This window comes from Manis pentadactyla, chromosome 1 (genome assembly GCF_030020395.1).
Source record: "Manis pentadactyla isolate mManPen7 chromosome 1, mManPen7.hap1, whole genome shotgun sequence".
NCBI classification, from domain to species: domain Eukaryota; kingdom Metazoa; phylum Chordata; class Mammalia; order Pholidota; family Manidae; genus Manis; species Manis pentadactyla.
The window spans coordinates 151,891,565-151,909,735 of NC_080019.1; the positions used below are offsets into that span (position 1 = coordinate 151,891,565).

The window sequence follows — 18,171 nt, forward strand, 5'->3', positions numbered from 1 at the left end:
TATTTTTACTGATCCATGACCTATCTCTACAATCAGAGAACTCCTACCCAAAGAAAGTTCATTTTTCTCTTTCTTCCTATTTTAAAAAAATTTTTCATATACTTTCAGTTTTTCCACTTCTTGCTTTTCTTATACCAGTGTAATATCAATTGTTGATTGATGAAAATGCATCACCCACGGTACACAGTGGTAACTGGGAAAGAAATCACATCCAGTAAGACGATCTAGCACAATTTCTGGCATGTGTCCAACACTCAATACACATTCTTCTGCTTTTCTTCCCTTTCTGAGCTCTGGTCGACAACTCAACCACAATTACTGATCAAATGTTTGAGCTTTATTATCTTCCAACTCAAGAAGAGTTCAAGTATATTCTGTGATTTTATGTTCTAGTCAAAGAGTTGATAGGATATAGATATTGTAATTCATAAAATTTTTCAAATAACACCGATTTGTTAGGTTTTACACAATATAAAATATCTATAGTGGGAAAAAGTTCATTTTCTAAAACTGTCAGTGAAACATCTGATACACACCTAACGTGAATAGTTAAATTTGGGGGCAATAAAACTGCCACTTGAAATGTATTACCAACAAGACCACAGAAATCATACCTCCTCTCCTCAAACCACAAGATTACAGACACAGTATTAACTATGCCCCTCTGTGGTTATCCTCTCACTAAAATCTTCAGTAGTTTTCCTGGTGCCTTTTGTCTTTCAATAATTACTTCTGGTAACTTTCAATGGTGTCTAAAGTTGAATTCAAGGAAAACTATGAACTTCCACAGTATTCATTCTCTGATTCATTCTTTCCAACACTAGGTTCTGCCTTTTCAATTCTAGAGCATGCATGACCCACACAGCCAAATTTAAGAAATGATGCCATCCCAGGTTCCACACCCATTCCAACACAAGTCAGAATCTCATCCTCATAAAATCCAATTGATAACCAACAAGATTCATGTGCTGCCCTCATGAAAATTCGTTCTACTTGTTTTCTAATTCAAACAAGCTAGGTGAAAGCAAGATAAAGCCAAAACTGGTCGCCCTGAGGAAATAAAGCCTTCCATTCAATTCATTCTTAATAGACCACTGATGCCTTCATTAGGAAAGAACAAAGAACAAAAACAAATAAAATGGTTATCTGCTATGATCAATAGTATTAGTCATATGTACTTCTGTTTGTTCCTTACCTTCCCAGAAAAATAGATATTTAAATACGAGTTCATGATGGTAAAATTAAATTCTACTTTTACAAATATAAAAATGAAGAAATATCATTTGTGGCCAAAAAAGTCAAACTAAAAAATTCTGTGTTTCATTATGTAATTTCTAGGCAGCAACAGAAGTAATGATTTTTTAATATGATTCATATCATAAGAGAATCTTGTTTTCTGAAAAAAGGCATTTTAAAAATTCCAGGAAGGTGAAAGTACCACAAAATAATCAAAGTCTGCACATTACAGATAAAACCCTTCAGCTATTGAAACAGAACTATATAATTACACACAGGAAAAAAGGTATTATTAGCAGAGAAAAATTCCTTAATAATCGTTTGTGTTTTTCCAGATCGATGGACATGAGTGAGCTCTAATATCATTATGTTTAGAAATGGCTTCATCCAGATCCAACTGTACACTGTTAATGTTCACTTCCATACAGCCATTATAAAAGGCATTCACTGGTGTGGCACTGAATGGAACATCTGTAAAAACAGAGTATCAAAATATTAGCCCAAGACTTTTAGCATCTTTTTTGCTTAGAGTTAAAGGAATTATTCAGACTTCCCATTTACAACCAAATTCTGATCCTAAAGGAAAAGCTAACAATGTAATCCTCTTCAATGAATTTATATTAAGTGACTCATATGTATATAAGATGTTGTGCTTGGCACCAATCACTTCTCTGATTTCATAAACACAGTAGTTCCATCCAAACCTAACACAGATTAACACACTTTAAAAAAAGTAGAAAAGCACATCTTCTTAGTTGTGAATTTCTACTTTATTATTTTCTCTCTAAATATGAGCATCAGCTTAAGCATTGTTGAATCATCCTTTTAACTCCAAATTATAGCTACTTGGAAATCTGTTTACGATGTCATGATAAATATCTCTCATGATTGCTGGAATGAAAGTGGATTTCTGTATTTTCCAAACACATAGTTTCTTGATGACCATACAATGGCAGCTATAATAGGGGTTTCACTTTTATGTACTATTTGCTGTTCTAAAAAATAATAATTTAATTCTTCAGTGAATAGTTTAGGGCCTTTGAGACTTACTACACTTTCATTCTCTTTATCAAACTTAATACTTGGGAATACCCTTGAATTCTTAAGAACTACAGTTCATCTTAGAAACATTCATTTCTGTCTGTTCCTCCTTTTTTTTGACATCTCCTCTACATGAATTTTAATTCCCAATGGATAGTCTTCAGTCCTTATTCTTTTTCAGTACCTTATGCAAAAAACATACACCTCAAAATTTCTACCTCTAACTTGCCAATACAGTAAATAAAGCCCATACTTTTCTATGGGCTCATAACCTTTTTAAAGAAACTCTTTCAAGTTTGGCTGAGCATCAGATTATACTACTTTTATAAACATCTTCAGATTCATCAGTTTCCCCTGGTTTTTAATTTATAACATGCAATTGACCATGCCTATTTTGTATATCAATTAATAAATTACCCAACCCAGAATTAACACTCCTAATATCTCAATTTTCACCTCCCCTTGATTTTTCCTCACTCTTTTCCTAAACACATCTTGCCTGAAGTCAGTCCTCAATGTTGTTGCCAAAGTCCTGAACCACTGAAATTTTGGATGTTGGATGTTTTACTTCTTTTGAACTCTAGACAACAGTAGAAGTAATATTTTGAACTCTTTCATTATTTATTTGATTTCCTAAAATTGCATTCAACTAATTTGTGAATAAAGTAGTAGGTGGATTTAAATAAAGAAATTTCACTCATTGAACTTTATTTGTATTTCCTAATAATTAACCATAGTAACCTCACTAACTGCCTAATAATTAACCATACTAACAGAACTATCTGTATCTAACTATCTATTGATAAATTTTATCTATTGGTTACTTCTTTCTATTCCCCAAAAACTCAGATAAAATTTCCTTACATGGGAAATTAAGACCTTGAGCAGTTAAATTCATATAATGAAGGTTATTGGAAGTCCAGACATCAGACTCAGAATTTTCCCCATAATAAAAACCTGCAAATGGTATTTGAAAATATTTCTAATAACTTTCTGCCTCAATTATTTTTTTGTCATTTGAAGTGAAATGTTGATGCCAATTTGATGAACTAAAGATGAACCTACTTTTCCTCCAGTTTTCCCCATCTTGGTAAGTGGAATCTCCACCCATGCAACTGCTCACGGCAGATACTTCAGACATGCTATACTTGCCTGTCAATCATGAAATCCTATTAATTTTATTTCTCACATACATCTCCAGTCTGTTCACTGAATGACATCTCCACTGCTATCACCTAGTTTAGTGGCTTCCTCATCTATAAAATGGGGATAGTGATGGCACCTACCTCACAGGACTAATCTGAAAATTAAGTGAGCTGATACATTTGAAGCCCTCTGCACAATGCCCAGACTGTTCATTTCGCACCATTTGAGGGTAGTATAGTTGCCACTGCTGTTATTATCTCTGCTTCTTCATCTAGACAGTAGCCCCCAACTCATCTCATTCACTCTTGCCTCCCACCTGTCCATCTCCATCCAACATGCACAGTCGGTTTCTTAAATTGTAGTACTGACATGTCACTTCCTTGTCTAAAACTTTAATGATTCCATGGCTCTTACAATAATAAGACACAGATCCCTGAACCAGGTCTAAACCACTCCTCACCCCCAGTTCACAGCCTCTTCTGAACCACCATTCCCCTTGCTCAATATGCCTTCATCATATTGATCTTCTATTTATTCCTCAACTGTATCAGCCTCTTCCCATTTTGCCCACATATGGACCATTTTACTTGCATACTAACTCCACCCCCTACACCATCGCTTCGCTTGGTTAAATCATTTAATCCTTCAAATTTATATCTTAGTCTTTTCTTCAAAGAGCTTGTTCTGGCCCCCACAATCAAATCAAGTCCCCATTTTCAGGCCCTCAAATCAACCTATACTGTTTCTCCATAGAAGTTATTACAACTTTAATTATTCAGAAATTTTATTAATTAGTGGCTCAATGTCTGCCTCTGCCTCTGCCACTGGACTGTAAAAGTCTCAACAGAAGGGATCATATCTTTGTTTATAACTGTGTCTCTAGGGCCTGAGACATAGGTTCTTAATAAACATTGGGTGAATGGTGGATGAACTGAAGAATAAATATTGACTTCACATGACTATCGTAAGGATGAAATGAAATAGTAAATCCTTTCTGGCTAGGATCATTAAAGGAGCAAAAACTGGTTAGTTTTAGTTCACTATTAAAAAAATTAAACAAAATACATAATTAAAATTCAGTACAAGTCCCCCAAAAAGACTAATGGTTACCAGAATTTTGTCTTCCCTTCTGATGTTGTCTTACTAAAATTATATATTTAAAATACTACCCATTCAATTAAAAATGTACTTTTTAAAACTGAAGAAAAAGTAAGCAGATACCTGGAAGCCCACCCAGGTAAGTGGTCACTGTTCCTTTCATTGCTTTGTCCAAGATGGCAAGCTGTCTTTGAAGGTCTTCTGAGTAGACAGTATGTTTTTCAAATGGAGTCAAGAGCTCCAGATTGTTTCTGCTGACTTTGAATTCCAGGTGGAATTGCTGATCTGTACACAGATATATGGCCTCTATCCGAGATATTACCATATTTTCAACAGATACCAGGATATCCTGATGCACAGAACAAAGACTTAATATATGCAAGTACTAGTTAATGGTAATGCACTTAAGAATCACTTTTGAGATTTTGAAGTTCAAAACAGGTGAAATACATGAAGGGGGATAAAGCTAGTGAGAAACCTGATATCTTGATCTGGGTGATGGTTACATGAATGTATATGCACATCAAAATTCACTGTGCTGTTCACTAAGATTTGTGCATTTTATTGTACATACCTCAATAAAAAAAAGGAAAAACAAAAAAAACAAAACCTGAATTTCAATGATAAAAAGAGAGAGTAAAACCAGTGATCACCAGCAATAAGTTACAGAGTATCTACCAGAAGATTCTCAAAAGAGAAAATGTATTCATTTTGCTGAACTTTTAAACTGCTGGTACACAAAATTACTCAACTTGCTGAAGAGCGATCTATGCATATATCTTACATGGGTGTCAAGGAAACAAAAAATAAGAGAGAAAATAAAATCAAAACTAGGAAGATGGGTATTATGAGATGGTAGAAAGTCTGAGGTGTTTACTTAGGAATCCAAGATACCTATGTTAAGTAAAATCTGCACTTTGCAAACATACGTCTTGAGAAGGCAATCTGACATGCAAAAAGATAAGATTTCCGCTTTGTTTAAAAAAAAAAAAAGCAGGCAAACAAAGCTGAAATCCAAATGTATTAAGCTCCTGTGGTAGACTAGAGATAAAAACTCCACAGGATCTTTTTAGACTGTTTATGCTTAACCACTAGAAACTCCCTGCAATCTCTTTTAAGTTGCAAACAGCATCCCTTTTTATTACTACAGGCATTATTCAATTATACGTCTTTTTCTAAAAGCTACAGAGAGCATCCAAGCCAACTTTGGCACAAATGCAAACTTCTTGCTGTAACTTGTTGGAATGGTACGGATAACACATGCACAAAACTTTAAGCCTCTAATAGAAGGCTGAATAATACAGATCTTCTTATAATTCTCATGTTTCCTTTTACCCAAGAGTTTTTTTCTGTTCTGCCTTCTAATTGCAGATCAGAGTTGCCGGCAAGAAGCCAGGTAGACTGGTTTTAGTTTTCTCTAATCTTTCATAATTTACACATGGGAGAAAAGATCAAGAGTGCCACAAAGCACAAAATGTTATAATTAGGCACTGAATTTCCGAGAGTGGATTATAATCAGACTCACTTCTATTTTTTCATACAGACTAATTCTCACGATACGTCAAGGATTCTAAATGAGGGTGGATCTCTATGTACTCAGGGAAGGCGCCAAGCAGCCTGTGTGTGGATCTGCCTCATTTTAGCGACAGCTGTAATAGGCTTTCCAGTTTCTCCCCTTTATTTCCTGGTTCAGACTTTTGAAATAAACCAGCAAAAAAGTAATAGTAATGGACATTTATACAGTCCTTAATGGTGTGCTGGAGACTGCCAAATACTCCACAGAAGCTACTTCATTTAATCTTCAAAAGAGTAGTGTGAGTTAAGTACACTAATATAGGCATCTTATAGATTTAAAAAACAGCCAAGGATCAAAAGGTTTACAGTAAAGTTACCTGAAGATTTTGCGAGGCGGAGTCCACCAGGGACAAGGCAAAGGGCACCGTGCTACCGGAAACCAAGGCAAACAGAACCCCGGTGCCCGCGGATGGGCGGATATCCATGGACACATTTACTTGCCAACCCTCAGTATTGGATACATTATCTGCTTAAACAATGAAACAGAAATAGGATCAATGTACTCTTAAAGGACACCAGAAGGAATGACTTCAATCTTAGTAATACTCAAAGCCATTTTTGTGCAACACTAACGATTTTAGTTCTTTTTTTTCTCAATGACCTCTATAATCTAGGCAACAAAAAAGAGAAAAATTGTTTTAAATACAGACAAGAAATACATAAATGGATCCCCATGCTTCTGCTCTTCTTCCTAGAATAGAATTCTGGATAGTGGTGTTTAGGATTATTATGAATTTTCCCCTTTTGTTCTTTCACAGGTCTTCCTTCTGCCTTTCATATTCACCACTATTCAACTCTCAGAATGGTCCTATCTGAAAGTTCACCTTTAGAAGGATGTTTGACAAATTTATTGTATTATTTCTGAGGAAAAACTTTGGAGCATCTGCCACCACTCCATCAGAAGAAGTCAGGTTAGAGCAGTGGGGATGAAAACATGATTATATTCATATGTGAGTTGGTAGCTGATAGAAGAGAAATACTCTGACACCAATAGTTAACTTTGAAATTCTAAAAGAAACTCTTCTATGATTCTCTTGTCATAATACTTAACATTCTTTGTCTTAATGACTAAATTAATTGCCTACCCCACTGGAGGGCAAGCTCTGCACGTCTCTGCTGTCACTTTGCTTTATAGAATAGTCACTTGACAAATATTTGTTGAGGTAATATGTTTCCTAAAAATATTAATTCACAATCTGAATGAAGACTTCCTGATTTATATGAAGTATTATATAACAATACCGCAATACCACTTGGAGGCTTTGAAAAGGTAAATGTGAATGGAGAAAATAATTCTCCTTTGATGAGATGTTCTTCCATTTAGCTACATCTAATCCTATTACATTATTCATTATAATCCTTTAATTCCCACCAAGAGGAAAAAAAATGTGTATATGTGTGTGTGTATACATGTAAATATATATATATAATTTTCAAACTAAAATGAACATCCAAATGTACATAAATTATAATGTAACATTAAATATTAATTAAAAAGTAGGTCACTTTCAGGTTATCCATGATACAACTAATTACTTATGAAAGTAATTTTCCTCAGAGATTTTTTTACTTTGAACAAATTATTGAGAGCCTAATTTTTTCCTATATTCAATCATTAAACTAATTTAAAACATTTTTTTAAAAAAGCTTTCAGATACACAAGAGAGCTAAAATTAAAGACATTGTATTAATTTATGTTAGGAAAACATAAAATACTAGTGTAAGATTCTTCCTTAAAACTGTAGTAGTACTTTTCAGGTGGCAAATAAACACATTTAAAATACAATTTTTTCTTAAAGCAGACACACAAGATTAACATTAACTTTATAATACAAAGTATTAGTAACCCAAATAATGAACTCCTGGAAATATTATTTGTAAAGGCAAAAACCAGGGGTCAGTAAGTCTAGGCAAGATTTACTGTTGTATTTAGATGGTAGAAAATTGGAAGGAGTATTGTCCTCATCCTTGTAACAACAGCAAAACACCACTTATCTACATAATCACAACTTCTCTCAAAGTATCAAAGAGCTGAGGTTGCAGAGCAACTAACTAGAACACTGAAGAAAGACAGGTGCTTCCAAGGAGAGGCAGGAGGAGAGCACTTTGTTACCCAAGGCAGACAGCACGTGCTATACAGTTTGTTACACAGAATTTGGGTAAAAACAAACAAATCACTAAAACCCAAGTCCGGGCTGGTGTGAGCCCTGGAACTATAGTCACAAAGGGACATTCACACCCATTCACAGGCTCATCTTCACGGACCTTACTAGGTGCTCAAAAGGAAAACTGGGGTCAGAAAAAGAGATTAGGGAAGTTTGCCTCCTGCTGCAAGCCCCCGGGGAGAAGAGCAGCAAACTGCAGAGAGACACAAAGTCCCACTCAGCTCTGTTGCTGTCTCCTCAACACAACAGCCTTAAAGCCTTAGAGAAAAGGCAGCAAACCTTGTTACCATTAGGACACATGGGAAGACCCACTGTACCTACAGATTAGGGAAAGGAAACAAGAAAAACAAAATAAACCATTTACCCCAGAGAAGGAGGAGAAAAACACCCTGAGTCCTGACCATTCGGTATCTTTCCTGCTAAAACATTTTCTATGGTGGGAAAAGGGACAGTGAAAAGCCCACACCCCTGAGACCCAGGGACACAACACCTGCTGAAGACTGAATCTGAACCAGAACCTTGGAGAATGTTCCTGTGAGCCCCCAGACCCCTCTACCATGCTAGCAAATGTCAAGAAACAAGTAAGCACACTCTTCTGAGGTGAGGCAAGACCAAGGAGAGCCAATTTCTTGAGGCATATCATAAAAGGAATACCTAAAGCTGATGATGGATCGATCAGTTATTAAGAAAAATCCTCTGGCAGACCACCCACTACTCTAGCATGAGATATTATTAAAGGAATTTGAAGGATAATCATAGAAACAAGAAAATTAAGCAGCTCAACTCTTGACTAGATTGATTCAACCCACCAAGGGCCTTGCACAAGCAGAGAGTCCTCATTTCCAGACGCAAATATTATTTATCTCAGTTTCTACTATTCTATGTAAGATGCTCATGTTTAAACCAAAAATTATGCCATTAACAAGGTAGCAAGGCAAAACAACACATGGTCAAGAGACAAAACAATTACCATAAACAGATTTAGATATGACTCAGATGGTAGACCTTTCAGACAGGGAATTTAAAATAATTATGATTAATAAGCTGAAGCTGGAAAAGGTGGACATCATGTATGAACAGATAGGAAATTTCAACAGAGAGGTGGACATTTAAGAAATGATCAAATGGAAACACTGGAAATGAAGATGAATCCCTTTACTAAGTAGACTCAATACAACTGAGAAATTGGTAAACCTTTAAATAATTGAATTTACTTAAAATTGATCAGGTTATGTGTCAATAATCTTTTAATGATTAAATAGGTAGATTGAACTATCTTTTTCCCCCACAGTATACTGCAAATATTTTATAAAAAGTATATAACAGTATGAATAAGCCTACCAATATGCCTGGCACATAGTGAGTAGTCCATTATGTTGGCTGAATAAATTATTGCTGTTTGTTAATGAATAAATTTATTCATTAACAAGAAGAGAGAGATAAAATGGGAAAGCACTTACAGTAATCTATGCCAAACTGAGCAACTCCGGAACCAGGATAGTAGGAACCTTTTTCCACAGTGACAAGACAATGCTTATTTTGCTTTTCTTGAATGATTTCCTGTACTCCTGAAGCTCCTTGATTCATCAAATTCCAGCCTCGTATACATCCATCTAGACGAGGGTTAATCTAGCAAATTAAATGTAGGTTAAGGAGTGCACTTGAAACTTGAACAAGGCAGACTTGTAGGCACTAAACTGACCGTAGATATAGGTTTTCATTTAGAGGGAAAACCCTTTTTTTATTGATATTTTAAAATATTTAAAATATTTTGGATTTTACCTAATTTTTTCAATGTGTTCTTCAGCTGAACAGTCTATTTCAGTAAGTGACTTTATGCCACAACAGACCTCCACTGGGATCCTAATGGTTTTCAACATCTCAAGCACCACCTGCCTCTCCTATATAATCCAGAAGTAAATTTACTGCTCTCAAGTTCCATATATGCTTCTAGCTCGGGCCCTGGGCTCTAAGCTGCTTTCCATTTTTCTTTAATTGCATTTACAACACAGGTTTGTCTTGGCACCAGACGCTAAAACGCTTCAGGAACAAAAGTGTTTGCATATTTTAGTTTCCACCAAAGCATCCATCCGGACTCAAGACATGCAGTAGCCTTTTCATAAATGATTCTTTTTGAATAATTTAGTTTACTTTTAAAATGTCTTGATTTATCAATTTCAAAGGATCAGTATATTCACTCTGACATGGGTTAACTAATTCAGTTTTTATATCATACCACAGAAATCTTTTAGAAGTTAAGGTAAATGAATTACCGTGAGTGAAAGATGGATATAAAATAGTAAATATTTAAGTTAAATCAGCAAGTACAATTGGCAGGCATGTTGCTTCAAATAAAAATTTTAAAACTCTTCAAGACAGTGATTAGTCTCCTTATGAAACCTACTCTGTGGTTATTAAACAAACATCATATTCAGAAAATCATTTATTATATCTAACTTCAATTTATTACAGACTGCAGTTATACTCGCAGCAAAAAAAAATTTTTTAAGTTCCCCCTTATATGCTATTCTTATCTCCCAAATTTAAGTCCTAAAACAGGCCTAAGGAAGTTCTTCGACTGGCTTCTATAAAATAACATACTTTTGGACTCAAATATCTGTATTTATATGCTTAATATCTTAGTATGAACTGTTATGATGCTAACACTGAATTGGCACTTAAGAATTAAAAAAAAAATCAACTTCTCCATAAGTAATGCTGGGGATTTAAATGGGCTCAATAATGCATTCATTTTCTTATTTCCTTAATACAATTTCAAGGGTCACTAATATTTTTCCTTGTTCAATTCAAGTTGTCACAGTTGGTATGTTCAGCAAAATAACTTATTTTGGCCCTCAGCAAAACTTCTTTTCAAATGTATTGCAGACAAAAGGCATTCATCCATGATGAACAATATAAGCTTGGGTCATTACCGGTCTAATGAGTGCATTCTCCACTTTCGAAGGAAATCCTGCAAAATATACTTTGGTTTCTAGAAATCCATTTGTAGGCTTAAAAAGGCTTCCAGGTTTATTTATGTTCATTATAGCTTCTTTAGCTATTTTTACACTAATACTCTGTTCTAATTCTTCCACAGAGACCTACAATTAAAAACACAAAAATTTGATCAAATAACCAAACATCACTGCAGTCACTTGACACAGATAGAAAATCTTGTTATTATTCCAGTAGAAGATCTTCCAAAGTAATAATTTTAATGTAAATATCAATTTGTTTCAATCTATTTGAAATGTCAAATTATTATATATTATATACTATAAAGGTGTTTATATATTATATATTATATATTAGAAAGGTAATAAAAGTGTGTTTTTAAGTGACAGTACATGATCAAAAATTAAATGAACACATTTTAAAGTTAAAAAAATCAATGTCGCTCTGTTCAATTTAAACATCCAATTATAATATAATCCTTATATATATTATGTATATTTATATACATCTTAATATATATAATCTGTATATATATGTTTATACACATCTTAAAAAATATATATAGCAATTCCAGTATGCCGTAAAATTAATAGTTAAAAAAAAACTTTGTTAAAATCATAGATAACTTTTAAGTGTCCTTATTTTGCTATTGTACACATGTGGAGTAAATAATGGAAATAAATTCTTAATATAAATTAAGAAAAATCATTACATCCAGTATTCTATTCATTACACACAAATTACATTTTACTTCAAAATTCAAAAGTAATTAAGGTCATAAGGAAACATGAGACATAAAATTAAATTGGGTTTTTCCAATTTTATGAGTAGCTTGGATTTTTTTTTAAATTTGGAAATGGTGGTAAACAACAATAAAAAAAATCTTCCCATAAAGGTAATTTGAAGAACGATTGCTGCAATCTTCTCAAGTCCACTGTAGCAATCAAAATGCAAACTCTTCATTTGCAAATCAATAATGGAAGCCAAACAATAGGCATGTTAAAGGAAAAACTATTTTCTAAAGTAAAGTTAATTTGGCAACACTTACACAGATTTAAAATCGGTCAATGCTCTGTCCTTAATATAGCCGATAGGGATCATTTTACTTTAATGAGTATTCCTTCCTTGAAAGGTGCTCTTAACTGAGCCTCCAGGACATCAGTACAGCTTGTTTCTCCTCTACTCTTACTACTCCTTCTCAGTCTCCTTTGCTGGGTCCTCCTCTTCTCAACCACTATAAAGCCCGAGCTCAGACCCCAGACCTTTCCCTCTAACTATGCAAATATTCTGAAACGTGGGTATGTCGCACTTCAGGGCATTTGGAAAATTTGGGGGTGGGGACACTTAGTTGTTCCAATGAGTAGGAGAAATGGTAGCACTGCAAGTTGCTAGATACCCTGCAACATGCAGGATAGTCATGCAAAATAAATGATAAAATATCTAATATCTAGCAAACCTTCTGAACATCCCTACTGGATTTTCCATGTAGGGTATACTCATGATTATAATAATCTCAGTTTGTGTAAAAATATAAAATATTTGTTACAACATTTCAGCATTCACTGAATTTTTCAAGAATGTGACAGTCTTGTAAATCAGGGATACGTTGAAGTTTGTTTTGTTTGGATCTTTACCAAGAGTTTCTCACCACTTGGAAAACTACTATTACTGATGGCAATGCCATTTATGCACTTGTGGTATTTGAGTTGCCACACAACACCACAGCATAAATCTTCATTTGTAGCTTTCACATTATTCTATGCATAGGAGCAAAACTTTGACAGTACCATACTTTTACTTGAGCACTTACACACTCAAATATGTATTATTTTCTTTCAGATTACTTTCTTTTATTACCTTAGATAATAATTAGAGCATTATATTGGTTTCTATTAGGAATCTATGAAGGTAGCTTACATTATTGATGCATTTCATTATAGGACAGTAAAAGAGCATTACAAATATTTTTGTGCAGTGGATGAGGCAGATTTTAGAACCACAAACTGATGACAACCAGTTTCATGACCTTTAAACTCTTTTTTGTGCTGAATATTCAAAAGTTTCATCACCTTAAATTGAAGGCTGAACCTTAAAAATATATCCAAAATTTGACCAATCTCACCACTCCCACTATCAACAATTCAGTCAAAGCTGCCATCTTCTCTCCATGGGATTATTGCAATGGTCTCATAACCACCTACCCTGTTCTATTCTTCCTCTCTCCTATCTAGTTTCCACAAAGACATCAAGTCCTGATCAGAATATCTTTTAACATGCAAATTAGATCATGTTTTTCCTCCATATCATCTAAGGTCTTTCTAAGCATGAAATCTACCTACTCACTACTGTCCCAATGGCCCTACAAGATCTTATTCCAGACCACATTTCTGACCTGTCTTACTCTACTGCACCTACACTGACCTTTGTGTTGTTCCTCATAGACAACAGACATGCCCTCCTGCCTGAGACTCTGCCCTGGCTGCCCATGTGGCACCGATCCATCTTCCCTTGTGTATTTCTCATGACTCATGCCCTTAAGTCTCCCGTCAGATGTAATCTCACCAGAGAGGACTTTCCTGACCCCACCTGCACACTAACCACCATCATGCTCTATTGCCTGGCCTTGCTTTTCTTTTTCCCCATAACATTACTATCTGACCTATTCATGCATTTGTGGTTTTCTTCCCACAATGGGAATGCAAGCTCTGTGACAGCACTGACTTTGTTTAATACACTGTTGTATCCTTACCACTGGAAGAAGCAATAGCACATAAAGTGCTTAATAAATATTTTGCGGAATGAATGAAATTATTAAACAAATTACATATTTCCTACCAATGTTAGGATTATACCCAAATATGAGATATAATAATCACTTATGAAGTAACTATTTTATTTATCTGAATTACAAAAGAATTTTAAGATATACATTTTAATTTTAATTTCTGATTTTAAAGGATTTTATTTAAAATTTTAAAATAACTTAAGATTAGTGAAACAATTTCTATGAAATGAATAGTCCCACTTACAGTTTAACAACTATTAAAATGTAAACTTACAATATTTATTTTAAATAATTTCTGTGCAGCATTAATTTGTTTGAAACAGTATAATTTATTAAGAAACCATGAAGATTATAAGTGAGTAAAAATATCATGCAGGAATACTGTTAAAAGAGATGGAATAAGGGAGAGGGAGCCAAGATGGCGGCATGAGTAGAGCAGCGGAAATCTTCTCCCAAAACCACATATATCTATGAAAATATAACAAAGACAACTCTTCATAGAATAAAGACCAGAGGACACAGGACAGCATCCAGACCACATCCACACCTGCGAGAAACCAGTGACTCTTAAAGGGGGTAAGATACAGGGAACGCCAAGCGGGACCTGAGCACCCCTCCCCCAGCTCCCGGCGGGAGAAGAATAGGCAGAGCAGGAGGGAGACAGAGCCCAGGACTGCCGAACACCCAGCCCCAGCCATCCAAACCAGAGCACAGACACAGTGCATGCGTGGGGCCATGGATACTAGGGAAATAGGACAGCAAGAACTGTGAGAGGGTACCGGAGGCCTGGCGCCGGAGGACATAAGCGAGCTGCCATTTTTTCTTTTTTTTCTGTTTTGTTTTGGCGAGCGCTTTTTGGAAGTCTTAAAGGGATAGGGACCCCCAATTCTAGGGAAATAGGGAAACAAGACCGGTGAGGAGATGACTGAGGCTGGCACCAGAGAATAAAGAAAAACGAGTGGCCATTTTTTATTTCTTTATTTATTTTTAAAAATTTTTTTAATTTCTTTTTTTTAATTTTTTTTATTGTGCTCATTGTTTTGTTTTGACGGGTGCTTTTTGGAAGTCTTAAAGGGGCAGGGCGGGACACTTAATCCAGAGGTAGGGAATCTGGGGGTCTCTGGGTACCCTAATACCCTGGGCTGCAGGGAGCGCAGAGGCCCCTTATGGAGATAAATAGCCTCCTGGCAGCTCCCCCTCCAACGCGACTCCACCACTTTGGAGCAGGGACCTGAGCCAGGCCACACCCACAGGAACAGCGGAGATAAACTTCAAAGAAGCCGGGCAGGAAGCAGAAGACCTGTCTGCGCACAGCTACCCAGCACAAGCCACTAAAGGTCGCTGTTCTCCCAGGAGAAAAGGGCCACAAACCAACAAGAAAGGAAGTTCTTCCAGCTGTCACTCGTCCCAGTTCTGCAGACTATTCCTATCACCATGAAAAGGCAAAGCTAAAGGCCGACAAAGATCACAGAGACAACACCAGAGAAGGAGACAGACCTAACCAGTCTTCCTGACAAAGAATTCAAAATAAAAATCATAAACATGCTGACAGAGATGCAGAGAAATACCCAAGAGAGATGGGATGAAGTCCAGAGGGAGATCACAGATGCCAGAAAGGAGATTACAGAAATGAAACAAACTCTGGAAGGGTTTATAAGCAGAATGGATAGGATGCAAGAGGCCATTGATGGAATTGAAACCAGAGAACAGGAACGCATAGAAGCTGACATAGAGAGAGATAAAAGGACCTACAGGAATGAAAAAATATTAAGAGAACCGTGTGACCAATCCAAAAGGAACAATATCCATATTATAGGGGTACCAGAAGAAGAAGAGAGAGGAAAAGAGATGGAAAGTATCTTGGAAGAAATAATTGCTGAAAACTTCCCTAAACTGGGGGAGGAAATAATCGAACAGACCATGGAAATACACAGAAGCCCCAACAGAAAGGATCCAAGGAGGACAACACCAAGACACATAATAATTAAAATGGCAAAGATCAAGGACAAGGAAAGAGTTTTAAAGGCAGCTAGAGAGAAAAAAGTCACATATAAAGGAAAACCCATCAGGCTAACATCAGACTTCTCGACAGAAACCCTACAGGCCGGAAGAGAATGGCATGATATATTAAATGCAATGAAACAGAAGGGCCTTGAACCAAGGATTCTGTATCCAGCATGAATATCATTCAAATATGATGGTGGGATTAAACAATTCCCAGACAAACAAAAGCTGAGGGAATTTGCTTCCCACAAACCACCTCTACAGGACATCTTACAAGGACTGCTCTAGATGGGAGCACTTTCTAGCACTCCTAGAAAGAGCACAGCACAAAACACCCAACATATGAAGAATTGAGGAGGAGGAATAAGAAGGGAGAGAAGAAAAGAATCTCCAGACAGTGTATATAACAGCTCAATAAGCGACCTAAGTTAGGCAGTAGGATACTAAAGAGGCTAACCTTGAACCTTTGGTAACCACGAATTTAAAGCCTGCAATGGCAAAAAGTATATATCTTTCAATAGTCACCCTAAATGTTAATGGACTGAATGCACCAATCAAAAGACACAGAGTAATAGAATGGATATAAAAGCAAGACACATTTATATGCTGCTTACAAGAAACTCACCTCAAACCCAAAGACATGTACAGACTAAAAGTCAAGGGATGGAAAAACATATTTCAAGCAAACAACAGCGAGAACAGAGCAGGGGTTGCAGTACTAATATCAGACAAAATAGACTTCAAAACAAAGAAAGTAACAAGAGATAAAGAAGGACACTACATAATGATAAAGGGCCCAGTCCAACAAGAGGATATAACCATTCTAAATATATATGCAGCCAACACAGGAGCACCAGCATATGTGAAACAAATACTAACAGAACTAAAAGGGGAAATAGACTGCAATGCATTCATTCTAGGAAAATTCAACTCACCACTCACCCCAAAGGATAGATCCATCGGGCAGAAAATAAGTAAGGACATGGAAGCACTGAACAACACAGTAGAGCAGATGGACCTAATAGACATCTACAGAACTCTACATCCAAAAGCAACAGGATGTACATTCTTCTCAAGTGCACATGGAACATTCTCCAGAATAGACCACATACTAGGCCACAAAAAGAGCCTCAGTAAATTACAAAAGATAGAAATCCTACCAACCAACTTTTCAGACCACAAACGCATAAAAACAGGAATAAACTGTACAAAGAAAGCAAAAAGGCTCACAAACACATGGAGGCTTAACAACACACTCCTAAATAATCAATGGATCAATGACCAAATCAAAATGGAGATCCAGCAATATATGGAAACAAATGACAACAAAAACAATAAGCCCCAACTTCTCTGGGACACACCAAAAGCAGTCCTAAGAGGAAAGTATATAGCAATCCAAGCATATTTAAAAAAGGAAGAACAACCCCAAATGAATGGTCTACTGTCACAACTATCGAAATTGGAAAAAGAAGAAAAAATGAGGCCTAAGGTCACCAGAAGGAGGGACATAATAAAGATCAGAGAAGAAATAAATAAAATTGAGAAGAATAAAACAATAGCAAAAATCAATGAAACCAAGAGCTGGTTCTTCGAGAAAATAAACAAAATAGATAAGCCTCTAGCCAGACTTATTAAGAGGAAAAGAGAGTCAACACAAATCAACAGTATCGGAAATGAGAAAGGAAAAATCACGATGGACCCCACAGAAAAACAAAGAATTATTAGAATATACTATGAAAACCTATATGCTAACAAGCTGGGAAACCTAGGAGAAATGGACAACTTCCTAGAAAAATACAACCTTCCAAGACTGACCCAGAAAGAAACAGAAAATCTAAACAGATCAATTACCAGCAATGAAATTGAAGCAGTAATCAAAAAACTACCAAAGAACAAAACCCCCAGGCCAGATGGATTTACCTCGGAATTTTATCAGACATACAGGGAAGACATAATACCCATTCTCCTTAAAGTTTTCCAAAAAATAGAGGAGGTGTGGATACTCCCAAACTCATTCTATGAAGCTAACATCACCCTAATACCAAAACCAGGCAAAGTCCCCACCAAAAAAGAAAACTACAGACCAATATCTCTGATGAACGTAGATGCAAAAATACTCAACAAAATATTAGCAAACCGAATTCAAAAATACATCAAAAGGATCAT

At 35.8% G+C, this 18,171-nt stretch overlaps 1 protein-coding gene across 2 annotated transcripts in view; it reads right to left on the bottom strand.

The window, feature by feature from the left end:
* Positions 1-322: 322 nt before the first annotated feature.
* Positions 323-18,171, bottom strand: part of PROS1 (protein S) — a 63,903-nt gene continuing 46,054 nt past the window's right edge. For both annotated transcript variants that reach the window (XM_036899027.2, XM_057501950.1), the window contains 5 exons: positions 11,195-11,362; positions 9,722-9,890; positions 6,414-6,562; positions 4,645-4,870; positions 323-1,707 (listed from right to left, as the gene is read on the bottom strand). In XM_036899027.2, coding sequence (XP_036754922.2) covers positions 1,547-1,707; positions 4,645-4,870; positions 6,414-6,562; positions 9,722-9,890; positions 11,195-11,362 — 873 coding nt within the window. In that variant the 3' untranslated portion in view covers positions 323-1,546. The remainder of the gene's footprint in view (positions 1,708-4,644; positions 4,871-6,413; positions 6,563-9,721; positions 9,891-11,194; positions 11,363-18,171) is intronic.